The sequence below is a fragment of the Stegodyphus dumicola genome, chromosome 6 (genome assembly GCF_044657685.1).
Source record: "Stegodyphus dumicola isolate Sdum_Otavi_A_Nest chromosome 6, ASM4465768v1".
NCBI classification, from domain to species: Eukaryota; Metazoa; Arthropoda; class Arachnida; order Araneae; family Eresidae; genus Stegodyphus; species Stegodyphus dumicola.
In genome coordinates, this window is record NC_140773.1 from 164,095,172 (window position 1) to 164,115,972 (window position 20,801).

The 20,801-nt window shown below is 31.2% G+C and overlaps 1 protein-coding gene across 1 annotated transcript in view; it reads right to left on the minus strand.

The window, feature by feature from the left end:
* Positions 1-5,831: 5,831 nt before the first annotated feature.
* LOC118203389 (rRNA methyltransferase 3, mitochondrial) overlaps positions 5,832-20,801 on the minus strand; it is a 31,243-nt gene continuing 16,273 nt past the window's right edge. Inside the window, exons 3-4 of the mRNA XM_035375671.2 lie at positions 17,303-17,461; positions 5,832-8,786 (exon numbers count right to left, since the gene is read on the minus strand). Coding sequence (XP_035231562.1) covers positions 8,236-8,786; positions 17,303-17,461 — 710 coding nt within the window. The 3' untranslated portion in view covers positions 5,832-8,235. The remainder of the gene's footprint in view (positions 8,787-17,302; positions 17,462-20,801) is intronic.

Consider the following 20,801-nt stretch of genomic DNA (forward strand, 5'->3'; position numbering starts at 1 on the left):
ACAGTCTCCTAGTTTAGTTCTGTTATTGGTTACAGTACTGTCGCTCATCTGTTACTGTTTGTTTGGATTACTATTCAGTAATTTTGTCGTTGACCTGCTACAGTACTTTGACGATACTCTTTCGCGTTGGGTTGTTCAGTTTGTGAGTGCGTTTCAACACTCACAACAGCTTCTGTGTGATCATTAGCGGATAAACTAAAAATTATAGAGCAATCAGATAAAGAAGTTACTGGTAAACAGTTAGCTGAGATGTACGGTGTTGGACAATCAATGATTATAGACATTAAAAGAAGCAAATTTACACTTTTAAACTTTGTCACTGCTTGAAAACGATGATGAAAGTTCTTCAAGAAAATCAATGAAGGTAGCAACAAACAAAAATTTAGAAGATGTCATTTTCAAGTGGCTTTTGCAGCAATGTTCTAAGGGAAACACAGTTTCGGGTCCAATTCTTTGTGAAAAAGCTAAGATCTTAGCTCAAAAGCTTGGTTGTTCATCCTTTAAAGCAAGTAATGGCTGGCTAAGAAATTTTAATTGCAGGCACGGTATCTGTGAATTAGATTTAAGTCGTGAGAAGTTTTCTGCAAACTCCAAAACTGCAGGAAATTTTGCTGAAAAATTTAAAATTTTAGCAGACTCCTACAATCATGTGTTTTTATACAATGCTGATGAAACTGGTCTTGTTTGGAAAGTTCTGCCTAAAACTACTTTGCATTTAAAAGGGAGTGTATACTCCAGGACATAAAGCTAGTAAAGACTGTGTTACGATGCTTACTTGTGCGAACTCTACGGAAAGCCACAAAATACTCCTTCTGTTGATAGGAAAGTCAAAAAGCTCAAGAGCATTTAAAAATGTGAAAAAGCTTACCCTCTTATATAAAAACCAACGTAAGGCCTTTGATAACTGCAGCATTGTTTACCAAGTGGTATGATGAAATTTTCATCCCTGAAGTGAAAAAGCACCAAAAATCTCTTGGAAAAGAAGGCAGTAAAGTGCTTTTGATTGTTGATAATGCACTAACTCACCTCACTGGAGAACTGTTGGAAAGAGAGAATGTTTAGTTTACAACAATCTTTTTGCCGCCAGACATCACAAGCTTGTTGCAATCAATGGACCAGTCTGTTATCGAAACCATGGAACGCCATTACCGAAGGCAGCTTTTAAGGAAACTTTTGAGCAAAGAAGGTGTGTTGGCTAACCACAAAAAAACTAATTTGAAAGATTGTGAAAGCTTGGAGCTTGGACATGCGTGGAACAAGTTGAAAGGAATACTGAAGAAGAGAAAGAAAAAAAAGCTCAATAAAAGGAAAGGGAGGGACAGAAGAAGATGAGGATGATGTGTCACTTGAGGAATTAAGAAGCATTCTTTTGAAAATTCCTAGATTTTCAGAAGTTAATGCTGAGAATACAACAGAATGGATGGTGTGTGATTTGTCAGACCCTGGGTTTAAAAGTCTAAATGATGATGAACTTATTGAAAATGTGAGAAGAAAGTGTCGAGGAAGAGATGGCCTTAATGTCGAAGTTGAAGCAGACACGGGACCATCAGCTAGTGCAGCGTTTCCCAGCCTTGAATCTGCATTGAAGCGGATGAAGCGTTAGACCGAATGTGACCTTATGCAACTTCTGATTGTCAAGTGGATGCGCGACTTGGCTGCCCGAAAATGGATGAAGACAGTCAAACAGCTTAAATTGCAGAGATGCTCAGTAGGCAATGACTTTCAGCACTTGTGAGTACTGTACAGTACGCTATATAACATGTAAGTAAAAGTGTTGCCTTTTCATTTTAATTAATTAAAACTACTTTTTCTTTAAAATAGTTTTTTCTCCCATTTTCAACATATGGTACATACAGTAATTAATTAAGGAATATGTAGACCCTTTCTTTGGAAAAAATCCAATTATCCGAATGGTGTCCGATCCCAATTGATTCAGATAATTAGCATTCTACTGTAATAGTAATATGCTGTTGTCATAGTTTTTCCATATGGAACTTCATTCATGATGAACCCTTAGTAACCCTAAGCAGAGATCATCATTTACTTACCTACATTTGTATGCATCAAACTTTTTGAGGCTGCAGGGAGTATAGACAGTAATTTCCTTCAAAAGGTTCAAAATCTCTAATCCAGGTTTCATTAATTGATGATTCTTTTGTCTTCATCATCAAATCCTTGTTTTAATAAAGTTGCATCAGGCAGTAAGGAACCCACTGGACAAAAACATTTCTGTAAGACATCTGTCAAAATATGGTTTATTGATGCTAGTGAAAGCACTGTAGCCTGTGCAGGGCTAAATTAAGACTTTTAGAGGTCCAAAACACGTAAAAGATTTTGGTGCCCCTCCATATATATTGGCCTTTTTCCCCCATATTTCTTCTTTCTTGATGTTGGTTAAGCTGAACTATACACTACATGGTAAAACTTGCTATGGCAAAATTTTATATTTCCTCTGCTTTCATACAGTACGCGATGAAATTGCTGAACACTGGTGGTTCCGACTTGGGCTCGATTCCAGGTGAACGGGCTGGCTGCATGGGTGTTTTTGTGGTTTTCCCCGTGCGTAAACGTACATATGAACCAGTGTCCCCGAAAGCTCCCTATAGAAAGCACTCCACGAAGGCTCCCACCCTTAGATAGGTAGCTCTAGTGTGCTTTTCCATAATCAACCAAACCAAACCATAACATCTTTTTGTAGTGCCCTCTTTCCTTAATGCCCTGAACACGTGCTTATTTTGCTGGTTAATCCAGCTATTAGCATGCGATTATTCTTTGCATGTTGCTCAATGATCTTCTTTCTATCTAGTTTGCCTAAGCATCACACTTTTTTTGTCTATTGGTGTTTTTCATGTTCCTGGCCTTCAGTCATCCTGGACATCTGACACATCCTTCTACAAAACAAAACTTAACGAAGAAAATTGTATAATGATCCAGTGCCTGATAACCACAAGCTTCATACAGTACATTGTTGAATTCTGTTGGAATTTTCGATGTTAACTTTCAATTTTAAAGTACAGTCTTTTATTTCCTGTAGTAATGGTATTCTAAATGGCAACAAACTCCACTGCATATATTTATCACTTAAATGCTTTAGAGACCTTTAAGAACTCAAATATGTACATGCTTTTGACTCAAGTCTTTAACTGCAAAAAATACAATTGTATGCAACCTGTTCCACCTTTAAAGGTCACTAAGAATTAATATAGGACTTCTTGTAGAGAATGAGAAGCACATCTATCAAATTTGCTTTAAAAATTGTCATAGCAATAATTAAATCTGGAATCTGACTGGTTCAACATCAGGTTTATACTGAAAGATAGGATCTAACTTATGAGTACTATATAAGAGAATGAAATATGAAAATTCAGAAAAAAAAATTATACTTACATTGTGTACCAACAGCAGAATTCTTCAGGTGTACTTTTCATTAACAGTCAAGTACTAGACATCCTTTCACAGTCCTCTTTAAAAGTTTGATGGAATCATTAGTTGATATTAGCGCAAGTACATTTCTTCATATGCTCTGGAGCAAAGCAGATCTCAAAATATTATTTATTGTTGTTGTCTTGTCTATGAATTTCAGGGAAGAATGGTTGCCAGAGCCTCAAGGAGTTGGACTTCTATTTCCACCCCAATTTTGAGGGAGAGCACCCGGGGGTGGGTGGTCCGAGAGTTTCCCACCCCTCTCCCCTGCCACTAATCTACATGACAGTATTTTCGGCTCGCCATATATTTAGAGTGCCCCCATGTCACAGACACGATATATTTACAAACATCTATGCCTTCTCCCGGATTTGAACCCAGGTCCTACAGTACCGCAGTAGGCTCGCCTAACCACTATACCTTCTAGGCGGCATAATATTAGTAATATCGACATTCAATTTATAATAAGAACTTATGCAATACAATGAAACCTTGGCTTTGCTTGACACTCTCTGATAGTCTGTTTCATTCAAAATTTATCCAGTGTGATTTGCTCTTGTCTATGTTTCAATTTGTTTATTAAGTGAGGTAGGATAATATCATTGAAAATACTTATGCTGTAGCTTCCTACTGCTGTATCAGAGTAGCAACAGTACATGAAACTTTACACCTTATCCCAATTGGCATAATTTTGCAGATCAAAAGCTGGGTTCATTCTCTCTCTATTCCTCATTTTCTGAAGTTGTTCCACTTTCTTACTGAGCTTAGTTTTAAGATCCTCCAGATCTTCCCTGTTACCTTCCAAGCCCATTTTGCCCGAAAACACAATATCTGAGGTGATAAAAATATCTTTCAGCATAATAAGTCTTCTAGATTTCTGCCCACAACATAATATGGCAATAATTTCCTCCAAACCAAATTTGTTGTCCTTTAAATCATTTTTTTGCAAGCCTTGTCAATGACAGTCAAACAAACGAAAATTTAAAAGGATGTTTCTATAAGGCCTTGAATGTTCATTCTGTGCTAGAGGTTCTTCCTTTACATGCCTAATCATCCCATCTCTTCTATCATTTAGTTACATTTAGCTCATGAAATTTAATCATTATTATTCTAACTGGAGTTTTCATGATGAAATTGATACTGGATATGTAAACTTCATTTTTATTGCATTAGCTTCTTTGCAATATACTATTTTTAAGCGATCTATGCACACTGGCATTATGTTATGCTGATAATGAATATTCTTAAAACTTAATAATATGACAAATGAGTTTCATTTTTAACATGCGATAGAAAAAAACAAAGGTACATCAGATTGTAAATTTCCTTGAATTCAGATTCAAATCCTTCACAAAGGAATACTAAAAAAGGAACTTAATTTTTTTTTAATATAAAATTCAAAATATAAATTTCAAGAAAAAATACATGTATATTTAATAAAAAGGCACAAATGAAGAGCATATTTAAGCTCTTGCAAATAATTTTTGAAGAAAAAAAAGCTCTAATAATAGTTTACCTAGTAGACAATAGGAATTAAGTGCTGTACGGTGCTATAACATGGCATGAGTTGCTAGACAACATTTTCAACTTAGTAGTAGTATGTTATCACATCAAGAATTATCAAGCCAGTTAGAGAGTTAGTGTGAAGAATTTTTGAGAAAGCACAGTGTACAGACTATGGGAAAAATTCAATAGATTTTGCTAGATAATATACTGAAATAGTATGACGATGATTTACACACCACTGATATTGTAACAATCGTGTTCCTTTCTAATGAATGTTTTTAGGCAACTATAATAGTAGTATTTCTAAAGTTTACAGCTAAAATAATTATCTTAAATTAGTATGTGAAAGATTTAAATAATAAAAAAAGTGTCCAAATTCGAGTTTTTGAATTTCAAAATTTTTTTTAGGATTTGCTAGTCTGGGGACTCAGATATCTCTAGTAAGAGGGTGTAACTGATCAAGTTTGCATTAATAAATTATTTAAAGTTAGGTTAGATCTCAATATATTGGTCTTTATGTTAATTAGGTAGGAAAAACTTAATTATTATTTTCAGGGAAAAGCCTAGAAAAGTTGACAGTTGATTTTAAAACATTTTTGCTTTCTCAAATAGCAATTTTTCTTTTGTGTGTCTCAAAGAACTGTGTATAAGTTAAAGAAAAAAACATTCGATCTATTTTTTTAATTAGTGCTTCATTCTTCACTCAAATGAAAGCTTTTCACATTATTGGTTCAGTCTTCTTTCAATTTGATTTTATTTCTGATACAACAAATTAGTTAAAGTAGAGAGAAGAAAGAGATTGTCAGATAAAAATGTTAGTTTGTTCAGGGAAAAAAACAGTATTATTTCTAACATGCAGTATTTTCAATTTCATGTATCCTAGAAACAAACATTTCTGAACATACAGCAAAAGAAATCAGAATTATTTATTCATAATGCACAATTACAGTAAAAACACAAAATTCTCGCAAATTGCTTCAAATGTTTTATTCTATTTACAATCTGTTTTACTGCTTTTCAAATAATGTAAATGCAGATTTACATTTTTTTAGGAAATCTAGTCATGGCTCTTGAATTTTCCTAAATTCTAGCATGTGGCTCTTACTATAATGTACTTTGGCCACCTTACTCTATACATTTGAGCTGGTTCATCCTAATAGTTAAAAATACAGAAGCCTTTCTTCTATATAATCCTTATTGAAACATACATAAAAAAGGAGGCAGAATTTAATAGAAAAACTATATCAAATAAAAAGGTGTGAGGGATGTGCCTGACAACATAAAACTTGCATAAGATCTTTGTTTTGTTATGTCTGACATATCTTCACAAATATGGCTGCTATAGTTAAAAAAAAAAAAAAAAGTGGGGGGGGGGCTTGGTTGCACTTAAATTTTGATAATTCTACAAGCATTGCATGCAGATTAACTAAATACATAAAATCCTTAACCAGAAGATAAGAACAACATAATTCAATAATTTTTAAAGCAAAAAATGCACAATTTACCAACTAATAAGAATAAAAAACTGAGCCAAGTAACAGAGTAGGTATATATATAAATATTTATATACCTTTGGTATAACTGATTGCAACCAAAAAGAGAGGTGTACAACTATATGTTATAGCAGTCCTTTATACAAAATTTCAACGTTCTGAGGCTACTCCTTTCCAAGTTATGTAAGATACATACATACATATAGACGACACCAAAAAAAAATCTTTTTTGAATCCATTTGAAATCAGTTTTATAATTTGTTTGGGGAAAAAGAGTGTATTATTCTGTTCTTACATACAGATGTCATGCAAAAACATCATTAAATTGCATTCAATAGTGGTCAAAGTAGATATTTTCATTGAAATAAGAAACCCAGAATTTTTCATGATTACAATACTTAATCATAAATCCTAAACATAAAAAGAAAAGATGGTAACAACTCTGATTTGAAAAGGATAGAAAAACGGATCTAGACACAAACTAGATACTATCTATATTGATGCTTATTTACAAACACAGCATACTGATAATTTTTAATTAAATGACTCATTAACATCTGAAATGTTTCAAGTTCAAAATGGAAAGATTTCTGATATTAAGAAGTTCTTTGTCTAGTGGTTTAATGAGCGTAAACTGCAAAACCAGCCATTTAGTAGTACTATGTAGAACTATATATTTAGTAGAACTATGATCATGAAAAAAAAAAAAAAAGGGAAAATATTGCAGATAAATTCTGATATATTCCTAAATGCCGATCCTAAACATAAACTTCTAGTTAGAGAATTTCTGAAAGTAAGGCACAGAAATTTTATAACAGTACTAACATTGCTTGTGAAAGGATTTTATAAATATAAAATTATAATTATTCTATTATGATTTATTATATAAATTCTGTAAATGAAAATCAACCTTTTATATGCTTTGAAATAACCATTAAATTTTAATATGGTTAAATATGGAAATTTTTCATACTTTAGTGTGCAAATTGGCAGACATAGTTAGGATTAAATCTAGTATGTTAAACATAAAAAATTCCATATCAAAAGTCTGTGCCTACAACTGGTGAAATATTCAAGAACAAATTAACCATGATCGCTTTTCAATGTTTATTACCAACAAATTTCATGAGTTTAAGACAAAATTTAATGAACAAGTACAGCACAGAAGTTGCTTGCTCTGAGATAAATGATTCTATGCTAGCTAAAACAACACTCTTTTCTGATTGTATCCTGGCTCCATGAAAATACTAATTATGTGTATACCTACAAATTACTTAACAATTATAGAATTCATTTATTTCATTTTTGGTTGCATATAAAATTCATATTCACCGAATCCCATCCACAGAATTGAAACTAATTTTATAAAATGTTTTGTTATAGTTTGAGAATTTTGTAACTAAAAGTCCTACATGTCCAAGATTAACATTTAACACACATGCAGGTAGTCCTCAACTTATGACAAGTACCGTTCGAGTGGTCCTATTGTAAATAGATTCTGATGTAAATGGAGGATTCTTGATATCTTTCATAACATTTTTATAAATGAGGCTGTTATTTAACATAAAATGGGCCTAAGAATGTATAAATATATTTAACAACTGTAAGCAGTTTCTTCATATACATATGAATTAAATGCATGCATATTTTAAAAAATTAACACACACTCTTAAATTGCTTAACACTGAAAAAAGTATGTAAAGTGGGGAATTATTCAAATTCAAGGCTGTTAAAACTGACTTTTCATACTTTTTAGATGAATGAAACAAATATCTTTTGTGATTGAATGCATCCCAAAGTTTAGTAAAATTCTTTATTGCTCTAAAATATATTGTTCTTTCATTTGTCGTTTAATCTCATATAATACAATAGTCATTGCAAAAGAAGAATTTAAACTGTCCATTTCATTCTCTAGAGGAATTTTGACTTTTCTTCCTCCAAAATCACATGCCAGTTTAACTATTCTTGGATCGACACCATGTGTTTCACCTCCAACATACAAAATAATGTTTTTTGTTGGATATTTTATGCTAGTATACAAATGACAAGGAAGATTTACATCTTCAAACTTTTCTAATTCAGATGGCTCGTTGTATGACTCATCAACAATGAGTGGCTGATTGTGTTCGTTAAAAGTAACATATCGTATATCTTCACTATTTTCATCAGTTTCCTCAAAACTTATGAACTCTGATGTACTACTACCAATATCTATATCCACTGAATTATCAGCAATAAATATTTTTGAATCTTTTGGTATATAATTATAAATATGACTCCATTCTATATCATACACAAATGGTATACGAAAGTGTCCGCCACATCCCGCTCTGAGTACTTTAATCTCCCAAGGATCAACACAACCTAAAAAAGAGACAGAAGAAAATTAAGAAATATATGTATATGAAAGAGGAGAAACCAAACACAATGACATTCTTTTTCCACTAAAAATTTTTTTTCAAGTTATATCTGCCAACAAATAGCAGTATAGATTTCATATTCCAGCCAATTAGATGTTCAGCAGTTTCACCATTCTTTATACTGAATGATGAATTATCTAAAATATTACACTTTTTTTTTCATAAATAATGATTTCAATTACTGCTCTATTATATAGCATATTCTGTAACTGTGTATTTATTTCTTACATATATATGTATGTATTATCAAAACATGTAAAATTAAAAGCTGTTGTTTAATTAATTTATTAAGACAAAGCATGCAAAGACTATCTGCATAAGGAAAGAGATGCTTTTACTGGGAAGTACTGAAGGGAAACTAGCTCATTTTTATGTTATGCATGGGATAAATCAAGAAAATCACATGCATCCAACCTATTTGCAGGGATTTCAAGCCATGCTAGCTCGATATTTAATATCAGTATTTAGTAGCCACTTCACAAATGGTGAGACTTTGTAAAAATAAAATGTATGACTAACTAAATGTTACACATGTGTATAAACAGTTGGAGTTTAAACTAAAAAATTCACTGAAACACTAAATTAGATTTATGTGTGAGCATGAGTTATTTATGAGCCACAGATACATATAAAAAAGGATGCTAAGAAAATAAATTGCTAAATCAAAATAAAATTACTTAAGCATATATCAAATTCATATCCAAAAAATTATAATTAAATACTATGGTTAATTTAATCAATATAAAAATTAGCAACATGTCATACTAAATTTTATTCACTAATTAACCTTTAACTGCTGAAATTGCGCTATCATTCAGACTACTGTTTGTCAAACTTTTTCAAAAAGAGAACCATTTTTACAAATTAGAATGTTTTGCAGACCATCTTACTCTTGCCCACTTCTGAATCTAATTTTTAGCGTATTTTACCACTAGTATATTTGTATTTTTAAAATACACTTGATTAAAATTCATTTAATTTTTACAATATTAAATACCGTATTTGACGGCATATAAGACACACTTTTTTTCCTAAATTTGGCCTCAAAAAAGTTACCTGCATCTTATACGTGAAGGACGCAGGTTAACTTTCAATACTGAATGGTATTTTTAGCCCGGATAAATGTCTAGACACACATAATTTTTTCTACATCTGCCATAATTATTTTGCGCATGCGTGAAATATCTGTCGCCAAAGCTCGAAGCTGATGTCGAAGTTCGAACAGGTTCGACAGTCATATTACGTCTATGGAGTTCCTTCTTTATACAGACTTCCTTTGACTCAGCCGACACACGTGTCGGTATCAGTGCTACTCTGTATAAACGTGTTCGTATCGGTGCTTAAAACTATTTGTTTTAAAAAAAATACCCTGGAAAATATGACTACAGGAAACAAGAGATTAAGCTATACAATTCAGTATAAACTAGGAGTGTTAAACTATGCCAAAGTGAATAAAAACAGAGCAGCAGCAAGGTAAAAAGATCTTGGGAGGACGTAAAGGCTGAAGTAATTGTTAAGTCCTTTAAGAAGTGCGAAATCAGCAATACTCTTGATGGAACAGAAGACGACGCATTATTCAAAGAAGGTAATATGACAGAAACAGTAGTGATGATGATATTTTCGTTTTCGATGAAGGATTTTTATGGTTTTGAAAGTGATTAAAATATAATTTCATGATAGGCAAAGTTTTCCTTGAATCTGTGTTTTTTGTTGTTTCTGCTTTATTTTGTATTATGTTTGATTGCTTGCTGTTTATTCATTATTGAAATTTACATATCATGTTCAAAATAGCTTGCCGTTTGTTAATTTTCCTTAATAAAATTATGTTTGGTAATTGCATTCAATAATTGTTTACTTGGCTTTTACGAGACGTGAGAACTAAAAAGAAACCACATTTTAAGTTATTGTGGTACCGCACTGTCGCGCAGACTATTGAAACTTTTTTTCCTTGTGTGTGCCCTTCTAAATAAGGGTGCGTCTTATATGCCGTCAAATACGGTAATTAAGTTGAGACAAAAAAAAATTAATATTTGTTTTAAATAGTTCAAAACTCTTAGAGTTTAGATAATCTTTGTCTTATTAATTGAAAATTCAGTAAATTCTGATACACATATTAATGAGATGAATAAGCATACCTATTCTTGCACAGCTGTTCTATGTTTAGACGTATACCAGCAATAGGTCTGAGATCAACACAACATCAAGCCAATTTCGGTGCTTAGTTTTTTAAACCCTTTCTTACATAGATACTTAGAAGCAAAATGAATTGTAATTTTTAAAGCACAACTGTATATTTCATTTTCACTGGTAATGAGCTCAGCATCACCAGATGTAAAGGAAATTGATAGCAAGAACCACTACTACCAGTGTTTTAAATCCTTCTTTTGTTGGTAAGACTATCACTTTCCACTGGAAATCCACAGGTCTGACAAGTGGTACTAAATTTCATGAAATGCTGATCTTGGAAGAAAAAAAATACATACAACTATCATGTGCAGTTCAAATTTGGGTTTTCAATATTTCATCTATAGTGTGATAAAAACAACTAATTTGAATTTTATTTTCTGTATTTTGGAAATCTAAATAGATCACAAGGGCAAGCTTCCATTGTTTTATTACTTCTAATATAAAATTAGAATATTACTGAATATTTTTATATTACTATGATTATGCATAAACAGAGTTCATACACATTTCTGTACATGGAAATTAAGTACTTTAAGTACTTAAGTGTGACCATTAATTAAAAAAAAATAAGGGCATATAAGCAAATGGGAACTGAATAAATTCAATTAAAATCTATTATCTATGCCTGAGCTTCACTTTTGTAATACCATTCTAAAAAATAAAATAGATTCGTAAGTAGGATGCATTATTATTAAACATAATTAACATATTTATTAATAAGTTTGAGAATAAAATAAACTTTATGAAATTTATCAAGTAGCGTTAAATATTTTACACTTATAATAGTTGCACATATTTGAAAGAAGATAAGTGACATTTTATTTATGTTTCACTAACAATTAGCTTAATGTTGATTTTTTTTTTTTATATCTCATTTTATCACACACTTGCTCAGTCTAGAGGTTTAAATAGCAGGTAGATTTTATGCCAAGCAGCATAGATTAAAATGAGAAGTAAAATCTTAATCAGCATGATTCATACCAAAAGACTGGCTGTTGCCAACACTGCTGCTTGACTAGAGAGAGACCTACTGATCAGAACAAACCTGAAAGGACTGATCTAGGCATGGTTGGCAATATTGAAAGTTAGTTGGGCTCTGTCTGACGCAGTTAGTGTTGTAGCTTCGTGTAGAGTTCCAGGGGTTGAAACCCAGTTAATATACCAGTTAATATATTAATAATAAAGTTCCAATAAACCACTAAAGGACCAGAGTGATAAGTTGCTTTGTATTATTTCAAGTCTCACTAGATGTGAAGAATAAGTTTTACATGAATTTTACATTTTTGTGTTTTGTCTTGTGACCACAGTAAGGATAAATGACAGGCAATAACTCCCTTTAATATGCATAGATAATTTTTAAGGGTAAAAAGCTAGTTATAAATAATTTAATTAAATTAGCTAATTAGATAATGTTAGTCATTATGGATTTACATGGCCACCATTAAATTTTACTTATTTTTTAACAATATTTGTCAAAAAAGACCTACTAAAATCACAATCTAATACAATTTCACAGTTTAAAATACATGTTATTTATGACATTGATTCTTAAAGGATATTAGGATAATTATAAGTTAAAACCTACAAAATATTCATGCTTTGTAGCACCAACCCTCAACAAAATATCTATGTGTCATTTTAATTTGAAGCCTTTCCGGACATTTTGGCTAATTTATATCAATTTCCTTCTCTTTAAGCATCTTTATTAACAATTAGAAATGTGTCTTAATACATAAACCAGTATTCTGAGTAGTTTCTGTGTGCTTTATCTCCTAACTTGTCAACCTCTCCACAACGTACCTATGAGGGTTTATTTGATCTGGTAAAAGTTAAACAATACAAAATCCCCACACAGACATGAAGCAAATTATTGCTAGGTCTGAAAGTAACTACAAAGTTAGCCTTTTATTTAAAAAGAACTTTGAACATAAATGCATCTTCTTATACTAACAAAATCAATTAAACTAAAAATGTGGACTAGCGGTCAAAGACTATACAATTTAATTTTAATTTAAGCTGGCTCAGTAATTCTATCATCATAATAAATTCAAATGTTGGCAGTGATAATGCAAAGATGAATAATTACAAATGATCAGACCTGGCAAGAACTAACGCATTGAGCAAGCAAAGCTCGGAAGCACACTCTGTCTTACATTCCAAAAACTTCAGTTTAAAAACTATCTAAGAGGTTCGCATTTTGGTGAGAAAATAGAAATGAGAAATGATAGTAAAGGCTGAAATTATAAACAATTGGGTAATTTACATAATAATAACGACATATCTTTGAAGAACAATTTTCTTCCTCTTTATGTATTCAGTTTCTTTCTTCTGACATGTTTCCTTTTCATTTTAGAATTTTTAGATTTAAAGATTTCAATTATCCTAAAAAAAAAAAAAAAAAAAAAAAAAAAAAAAAACTAACTGCATTTAGAATGTATAGAAAAAACTGTTAATTTTATTTCTTTAGTCATATGAACATTTAGAAGAAATATGAAATATATATATAATAAGAACAGGTTACAGAGCTGGTGTGGCAGAATTTTTAGAATTTTAGCGACACAATGAGCAACAAAATCTAGGAATGACAAAACTTTTAGAATGTAGAGCAGGGACTGGAAGTAGAATTTAGAAAAACAATAGGCAGCAGAATTTAGGATCCACAGAGATTGCATCAGGTGGAAAAATGTGTAGTACCAGCCCTGTGTATGATGCACAGAGCCATAGCTAGGGTTTTCAATGCTGATGGCCAACCCTGTGTATGATGCATTAAGATATAATACATGAATTTTTTAAATTGTCAGTTTTCAATTTCTAATTCTAATGTACATGTGATAAGATAGAAGCATTTTTGATATTTTCCATGCTTGTGTCTAGTGAAAAGTAGGGAAAATAAAGGGAAGATAAACATATTAAGAAAAAGATTCTAATATCAGAAGTAAAAAATTCAAATATCATATTTTCATTATTCTTCCAGATGTTCTCCAAAAAGTAAGAAATTTATTGAAAACTTTCTGTAAAATACATCCATTTCTTGTTAATACCATGTAGGCATTTTTTATTTTGTCACATTTTTCTGGAATCTTCTAGAATTGTGGGTCTATAAATCTTGCCTTCAAATCCTTCTAAACTTTCCAAGCTGCAATGTTTAAAATCCTTAATAAAAATTACCCCTATGAGTTTTATAACAGCAAAAAGCCAGAAATATTTCAGAAAAAAAAATCAGAGGGGGCGAAAAATTGTAAAATTAACTTTATAGAGAAAACTGATGCATATTCTGAGGCAATAACATGGGAAAAACTCTTACCATGAAAGAATTTAAAAGAAGATATTTTTAATTAATTACATAGCTATTTTGGTTTTGCTAAGAACTGTTTCGTAAATTGTGGTTTATAGCATTATACCTTGTTTATTTTTCAGATTCAAAATATAGTACAGTAAGTGGCCAAAATGGAACTTTAATGTGACAGCAAAAAATAAAAATGTTTTATTTCAATGTTATTTAAATACATTACGATTATTTTAATGAGATTTATCAATATTACAATGTTTTCAAAAAAAAAAAAAAAAAAAAAAAACACCTAGAAAAAAATGATATAATTTTGAAATGCTTATATTTCACTTCTTGCTCAGAAACTCAAATATTAGCTAATTCACACTGAAAATCGCAGTAAAAATTTCAGATGATCTCTTTTTACAGCAGATTCCTGCTATTTTAGATACTGCAATCATAGAAACAGATCTTTGAAAGATGGGGAAATGCAAATAGAAAATGAAAAATGCAGATAAAAAAGATATTATAATTGGAAATATTAAATATCTGTAATGTTACTAAACTAATTCATAGAGGTAAAAATGTTTGTTACTAATTCATAGAGATAAAAATGTTTATTTTAATCTCTTTGAAATAAATATATGCGTACCTAACCCAAGCAAGAAATCAACAAAAATTAACATAATAAACTTCCTCTGCTGTTATTCATTTGACATAAAATAATGTTTTAACAATAGCAAGTGGAAACTGCTTTTCAAAATGTTACATATACCCAAAATTATTTTAAATACGGTATTGTCATGTAGTAATCTGAATGTATGGAAAGTAAAATAGTTCTTATAGCATAATCATTCTGTTTTCAGTTTACTTAAAGGAAAGAGAAGTAATTTTGGTGTTTGGTAAAGGATACATTTATGAGCCCCGAAAAAGAGATTTAAATGAGATTCTGGTCAAAGCATCCTTGAAAGATACTTCTCCTTTCATTCCCTCGCAGTATAAAACATGAATTTGTTTACTTAGGGTTCTAATGACTTCCACACTTAGTGCAAATGAATGAGCACTGTTTTTAAAAAAAGAACACTTCTTTGTGTACAAATTTGGATACAATACGAATCAGCCAGTGTTTCTGAAATAAGGAAACTGAATAAAATAGGTGTAAAGCTCTTAGGTTTTCATGAAAACATGTGTCTGGGAAAAAGTCTTCAGTTTTAACTGGTTTCAGTCTTTTTTTTTTTTTTTTTTTTTTTCGGAAAACTGCCCTCGGACTTAGAAACACAATAATAAACAACCTATCTATGTGGCCTATTATTTTTTAGGATTTGTTTCATAAATTACCTTACTAGTAAAATTAGTCTCTTTCATGTGATGAGATGGTACTCATAGTTGCGCATCACTTTTCCCTGTGGTTTCTCATCACCTTTCCTGAAAGATGGGGAAATGCAAGTAGTATGAATCCTTCTTTACAACTGTGAGATACCATGAGGCGTGATTGCGTCGAATGTCAATTTTGATTGAATACTAAAACAAAAGGGATAAATAGTGAAAAAGAGGAAAAAGATGTGAGAATGGGAAATGTTTATGCATGAATAAATGAATAGTTTGTTTTTAACATGATGAAAAAAACTAAAAGCATAAACAAATTTTCAGAGTAAAAAGTGGATGGAGACTAAAAGTGATTAAGACGGGCAAATGAGCTAACAATACTGATAATGTGATAAAGACAGAGGAAAAAGTGAAAAAAAAATTTTATGTATAGTTTAGCCGGAACGTCTGAGTTTATTTTTTGTAAGATGAATGAAGATCAACCGATGTATGAATCAGTTAATGTGCCAGATTGTTTAACATGAATGCAACAAAGTAAGACTTTATATTCCCCTTAAATGGTGATCAACTGAAAAATGATATTAGACAGTTATTTAGTGCCCAATGGACAGATCTAATCTACATCAATGAGAAATGATGGTATTTCATTAATACCTTCAATTGAGTGCAGCAAATTAAATAATGTAAAAATAATGTAAATTTGGGAGAGCAGAGAAATGCTCTGCTCTCCCAAATTTACATTATGGTCTCTACCTCTTACAGGTAGTCCAGCTCTTATAAATAAATATACATCTCCCAGTTTTATGTAAATATATAATCCAACAACCATTCAAAACTGGAGCAAAATCTGGAACAATGAAAAAATTTAGAATTATCATTTCCATGAAAAAAGCCTTAAAGACATCTGTAAGTATATTACTTTCTCCTGGTTCAGATCCTTAGTACAAATAATATGTTTAAATTAAAATATAAATCTTATGTATGCTCAACAAGTTTCTTTATCAGTTTACTATTTATGTGTGTATTTAGAATATTTGTAAATGCATGATTGTTTAGTGCCTTCATAAGTTAATTGTTCACCAGTACTGGGAAGAAAACAGTTAATCTATGTTTAATGGATCTGCTTCTGAATTGATGCTTTACATGTGCAAAATATATATTTGATGAGTATTCCATATATGTTGCAAGTACAGCAAATAAACTAGAACAATCATTAAAGATGAAATTTTTTAAATAGATACATATATTTCGCATGTTTTATCTGTTTACATTAGAGGTATCTTAAGAATAAAAATTTTTCACAATTTATCACAATCCCACGTGGGTGTAAATACTGCAGATCATTTTAGTGAGTAAGCTAAAAAATCAACTAAGGTTCAATTTGCATTCATTCACTTCTTTCAATACAATACTCTTAAGTATTACAATCAGAATTTCTTTGGTAAACTAATAACTAATTAGAATGACTTCATATAGGTACTTCTTTGTTAAAGCAGCCGCTGTAGTTTGTTTCTAGTGTTGGCAAACCTGATTGCCCAGTCTGTAACACAAAAGTATTAAATGTCACCAACGGCTTGTGCAGCAACTCTTATAACAAAGAAGTACCCTTATGTAATACTGATAATATTAAATACAACTAAATTAGCTATTTTAGCTTATTATTTCATGATTATAATTACCTTTTAGCATCAAAATATTTTCGCACCCTGCAGCTGCAGCATTTCTTATCACAGCTCCTAAATTCCCAGGATCTCTAATATTATCACATACAACAGTTACTGGAATAGCAGGATCTGATAGGACATTCAAGTCATCTGCAGATGGCCTTCTAAATATACCTAAAGATTTTACACAGTTATGAAATAATTTATTCAATATAATTTAAATAATATGAAAAAGTGAGATACTGAACAGTCACACTAATATAAATTTATCAAATTGATTGGAAATTATTATATTGAATTGGAAAGACCTTTTAAATTTCACATTACACACAGCCCAAAATATTATTTTTTATTAGTATGTTTACATAAGGTTAGGTCCAGTTTCTAAATGAATTAAAGTGAATGTATTTAAAAGGAATGGTTCATATGAAAGAACTAATAAAAATTATTTACAATAAAAAATGAAACAAAAAATATACAATTAGGTGATCCCATATGTGATTTTATTAAATAAATTTTAAAATAACTCATATAAAAGTTTCAATTTTGATCAGACATATATATATATATATATATATATATATATATATATTTTTTACTATTATTTGTGATCTGTTACCATCTTTCATATTTTCAGTACAGTCATGACAGAAGTTCTTGTGTTTTAATCCAAAGATGAGTTGTGTTCTCTTTGGACATCTCATCCGAAGTCAAAAGTCTTCCATTAAAATGCTTTTGAAGGATTTAAAAAAAAATATTCAGAAAAATATGGTGAATGAGTAACAATTTGCCATTCAAAGTGTTTTAATTTTTGCCTTAATTACCGACATTCTGGTGATGATAATGAGCTTTCCTCGCTCTGAACACTAGCAGGTGTTCAAAATCACTGTTGATAGAGAAGCGAGATTCATCAGAGAACATGTCTCTGTAATATTGTTGCTGATCCTACAAACATGCTCCTTACTCCAATGTAATCTTTTCCGCTGATGATGGTGCACTCATTAAGAATACATGTAACAAACAGGCTTATGTTCATATAAGTCAACATTATTTAATTGACAAGAAATGGTTCTCACAGATAGGCAAGTGCCAGTAGCATTTGTAAGGTCCGAGTATTTAGCTACAAGTACTTTTATCTTTTTCACCACTAGAGTAAAATATTTATCCTCTTGAGGTGTGGTGGTCTTCCTATGACTTTCAGCATGCTTTTGCATAGCACTTCCTCCTTTGTTAACCTTCCCAAAACATGAAATAACACTTTCACATACTACTATTGTGGCAACTTGAATGACACTTTGCCCGCTTTGAGATGTCCAACTGCTCAGTTACAATCGTACACTATACATTCAAAATTAATCCTTACAGGCATTTCAATTAATATTTACATCAAAAATGAAAATTTATAATAATATTTTCAGAAGCCAACAACATGATTTCTCTCTCAAATGTTACTGCTAGCAATTACAAATAATGAAACCGAGGGCTCTACCTTTTAGATAGATAAGAGGTCTTGTCCTAGAATGCCATCTACACTTATTTTTCCTATGACTGTGTGACTACTGGGAACAAAAATTTTCATAAATGAGTTGTTCATTAGCAGTTATCAAGCAGGGAAGATTTTCTGCCTTGTTCTGTCATTCCTCTATAAAGGGGAAAGAAAGAATTTGTGTCTAGGAAAGGCAAGTTTTTCCCACAGTGGAAGCAACTGGCTGGAAAAAATAGGTTTCTTCCACTCAAAATTAATTTTGGAATGTAGTTCATGTCTATATCATTTTATATTTATTTTATTCCTATATCAATTCTTATATTACTAATTTAAATACTTTCATTTGCCATAAAATTAAGAAACTTCATTCAAATGCCTTCAGCAAGCATTTTTTGGTAATAGTCAAAAGTCTTTAATCCGGACTCGTTGGGATTTTGGCGATTCCGGATTATCGATTTTTCCGGATTATAGATTATCAGTTTAAATCTGGTAAGATGGCATGCAGAAATTATAAAATTAAAAATATGAAACCGTAATTTATGAAATAAAGAGCCATTATTGTTTTGTATTAGCTGAGAAATGCTTGGTGCCAGAGCGGAATCTTGGCTAATGGCGCATGCACCGCCAGAATTGGCACTGAAATGTGTTCTGTGAGAAACTTGATTTTTGTGGTACATTAGAAGTTGCAATTCATATGTTACGCTGTAAGGTGAAACCTAGCGCCAGAGAGTCGCTATGGAAAATAAATGTATTGAAACCGTGTAATGTGTGTGGTGTTAGTTTATTATGATATATAGCTATCGACGGGAAATAGAATAAGTCAATTCAAGTTTTGTGGCCGATCACAGGCGGAACAGCTAATGAAGTTTATGAGACTGGGAATTTACTTTCGGTTTTGTGAAATAAAGAATTACATAGGATACTCCCAGATTGAAGTTCTGTAGAAACAAAAGGGTAAGTACCCTCCTTCCTTTTGAAGCTCGTTGTACCTTTTTGAAGCTCTTCATTTGTTTATTGACTTTTGCTAATTAAAATGTCACTAAAGGAGATATTAGCGAAAAAACGTACATTGAAAACACAGTTAACAAAGTTAAAACAAAAAATTGCGGACGAAAATGTCCAAGGAAGTGACTTGGAAGTACTAAAGAATAAATTTAAAGTGTTTGAGACAGAAATAAATTCTAATTTCGATTCTTTGTTTGGGTTATGTACGGAAGAACGTATTGATGCTTATGTAAAAGAGAAAGAAGAGATTGACGATATTCTCTTATATGTAGAAGTCGAATTAAATTGTAAATTAGCTAAACTTTCCAAAGATATTAAATCAGAGCCTTCGGTTTGCTTCGAATACTGAGAACAATGTTAAATTACCCAAAATTAATTTGCCAATGTTTTCAGGCAATTTACATGAGTGGCTTTCATTTAAAGATATCTTTTTAGCCAGTGTTGATTCAAATCCTAATTTAACAGATGCAGTCAAATTACAGTACTTAAAATCTGCACTAAGAGGAGATGCTTATCATATTGTGCAGTCAATATCCATAGTTGACTTTAATTATAAATTAGCCTTTTCATTACTAGAAGAAAGGTTCTCTAATCACCGTGAACAAGTGTATGCTCATCTGAGACGATTTATGAATATGCATCCTATGCAAAATGAGTCTGCGTCAGCAATATTAAACTTACTTGACATTGCAAATGAATGCGTGAGATCATTAGAAGTTTTAAATCAGAGTGTTAACGTTTTTTCTTCCAATGTATTTGCATACATTTTAGGGCAAAAATTAGATCCTAACACCAAAATATGGTGGGAAAGAAAATTAGAGAAAGAGAATTTGCCTGATTTAACAGATCTTATAGAATTTCTTAAAGATCATGCAAGAACTCTCAACGCTTCAAAGAGTGTGACTAACACAAAAAAAGTTACACATAGAGTTACTGCTGTCCTTTCTAATGCAAATGAAAAACATATGCAGAATTCGTGTAGGTTATGTAATTTGAGCAATCACAAGCTTTTTAACTGTCCTA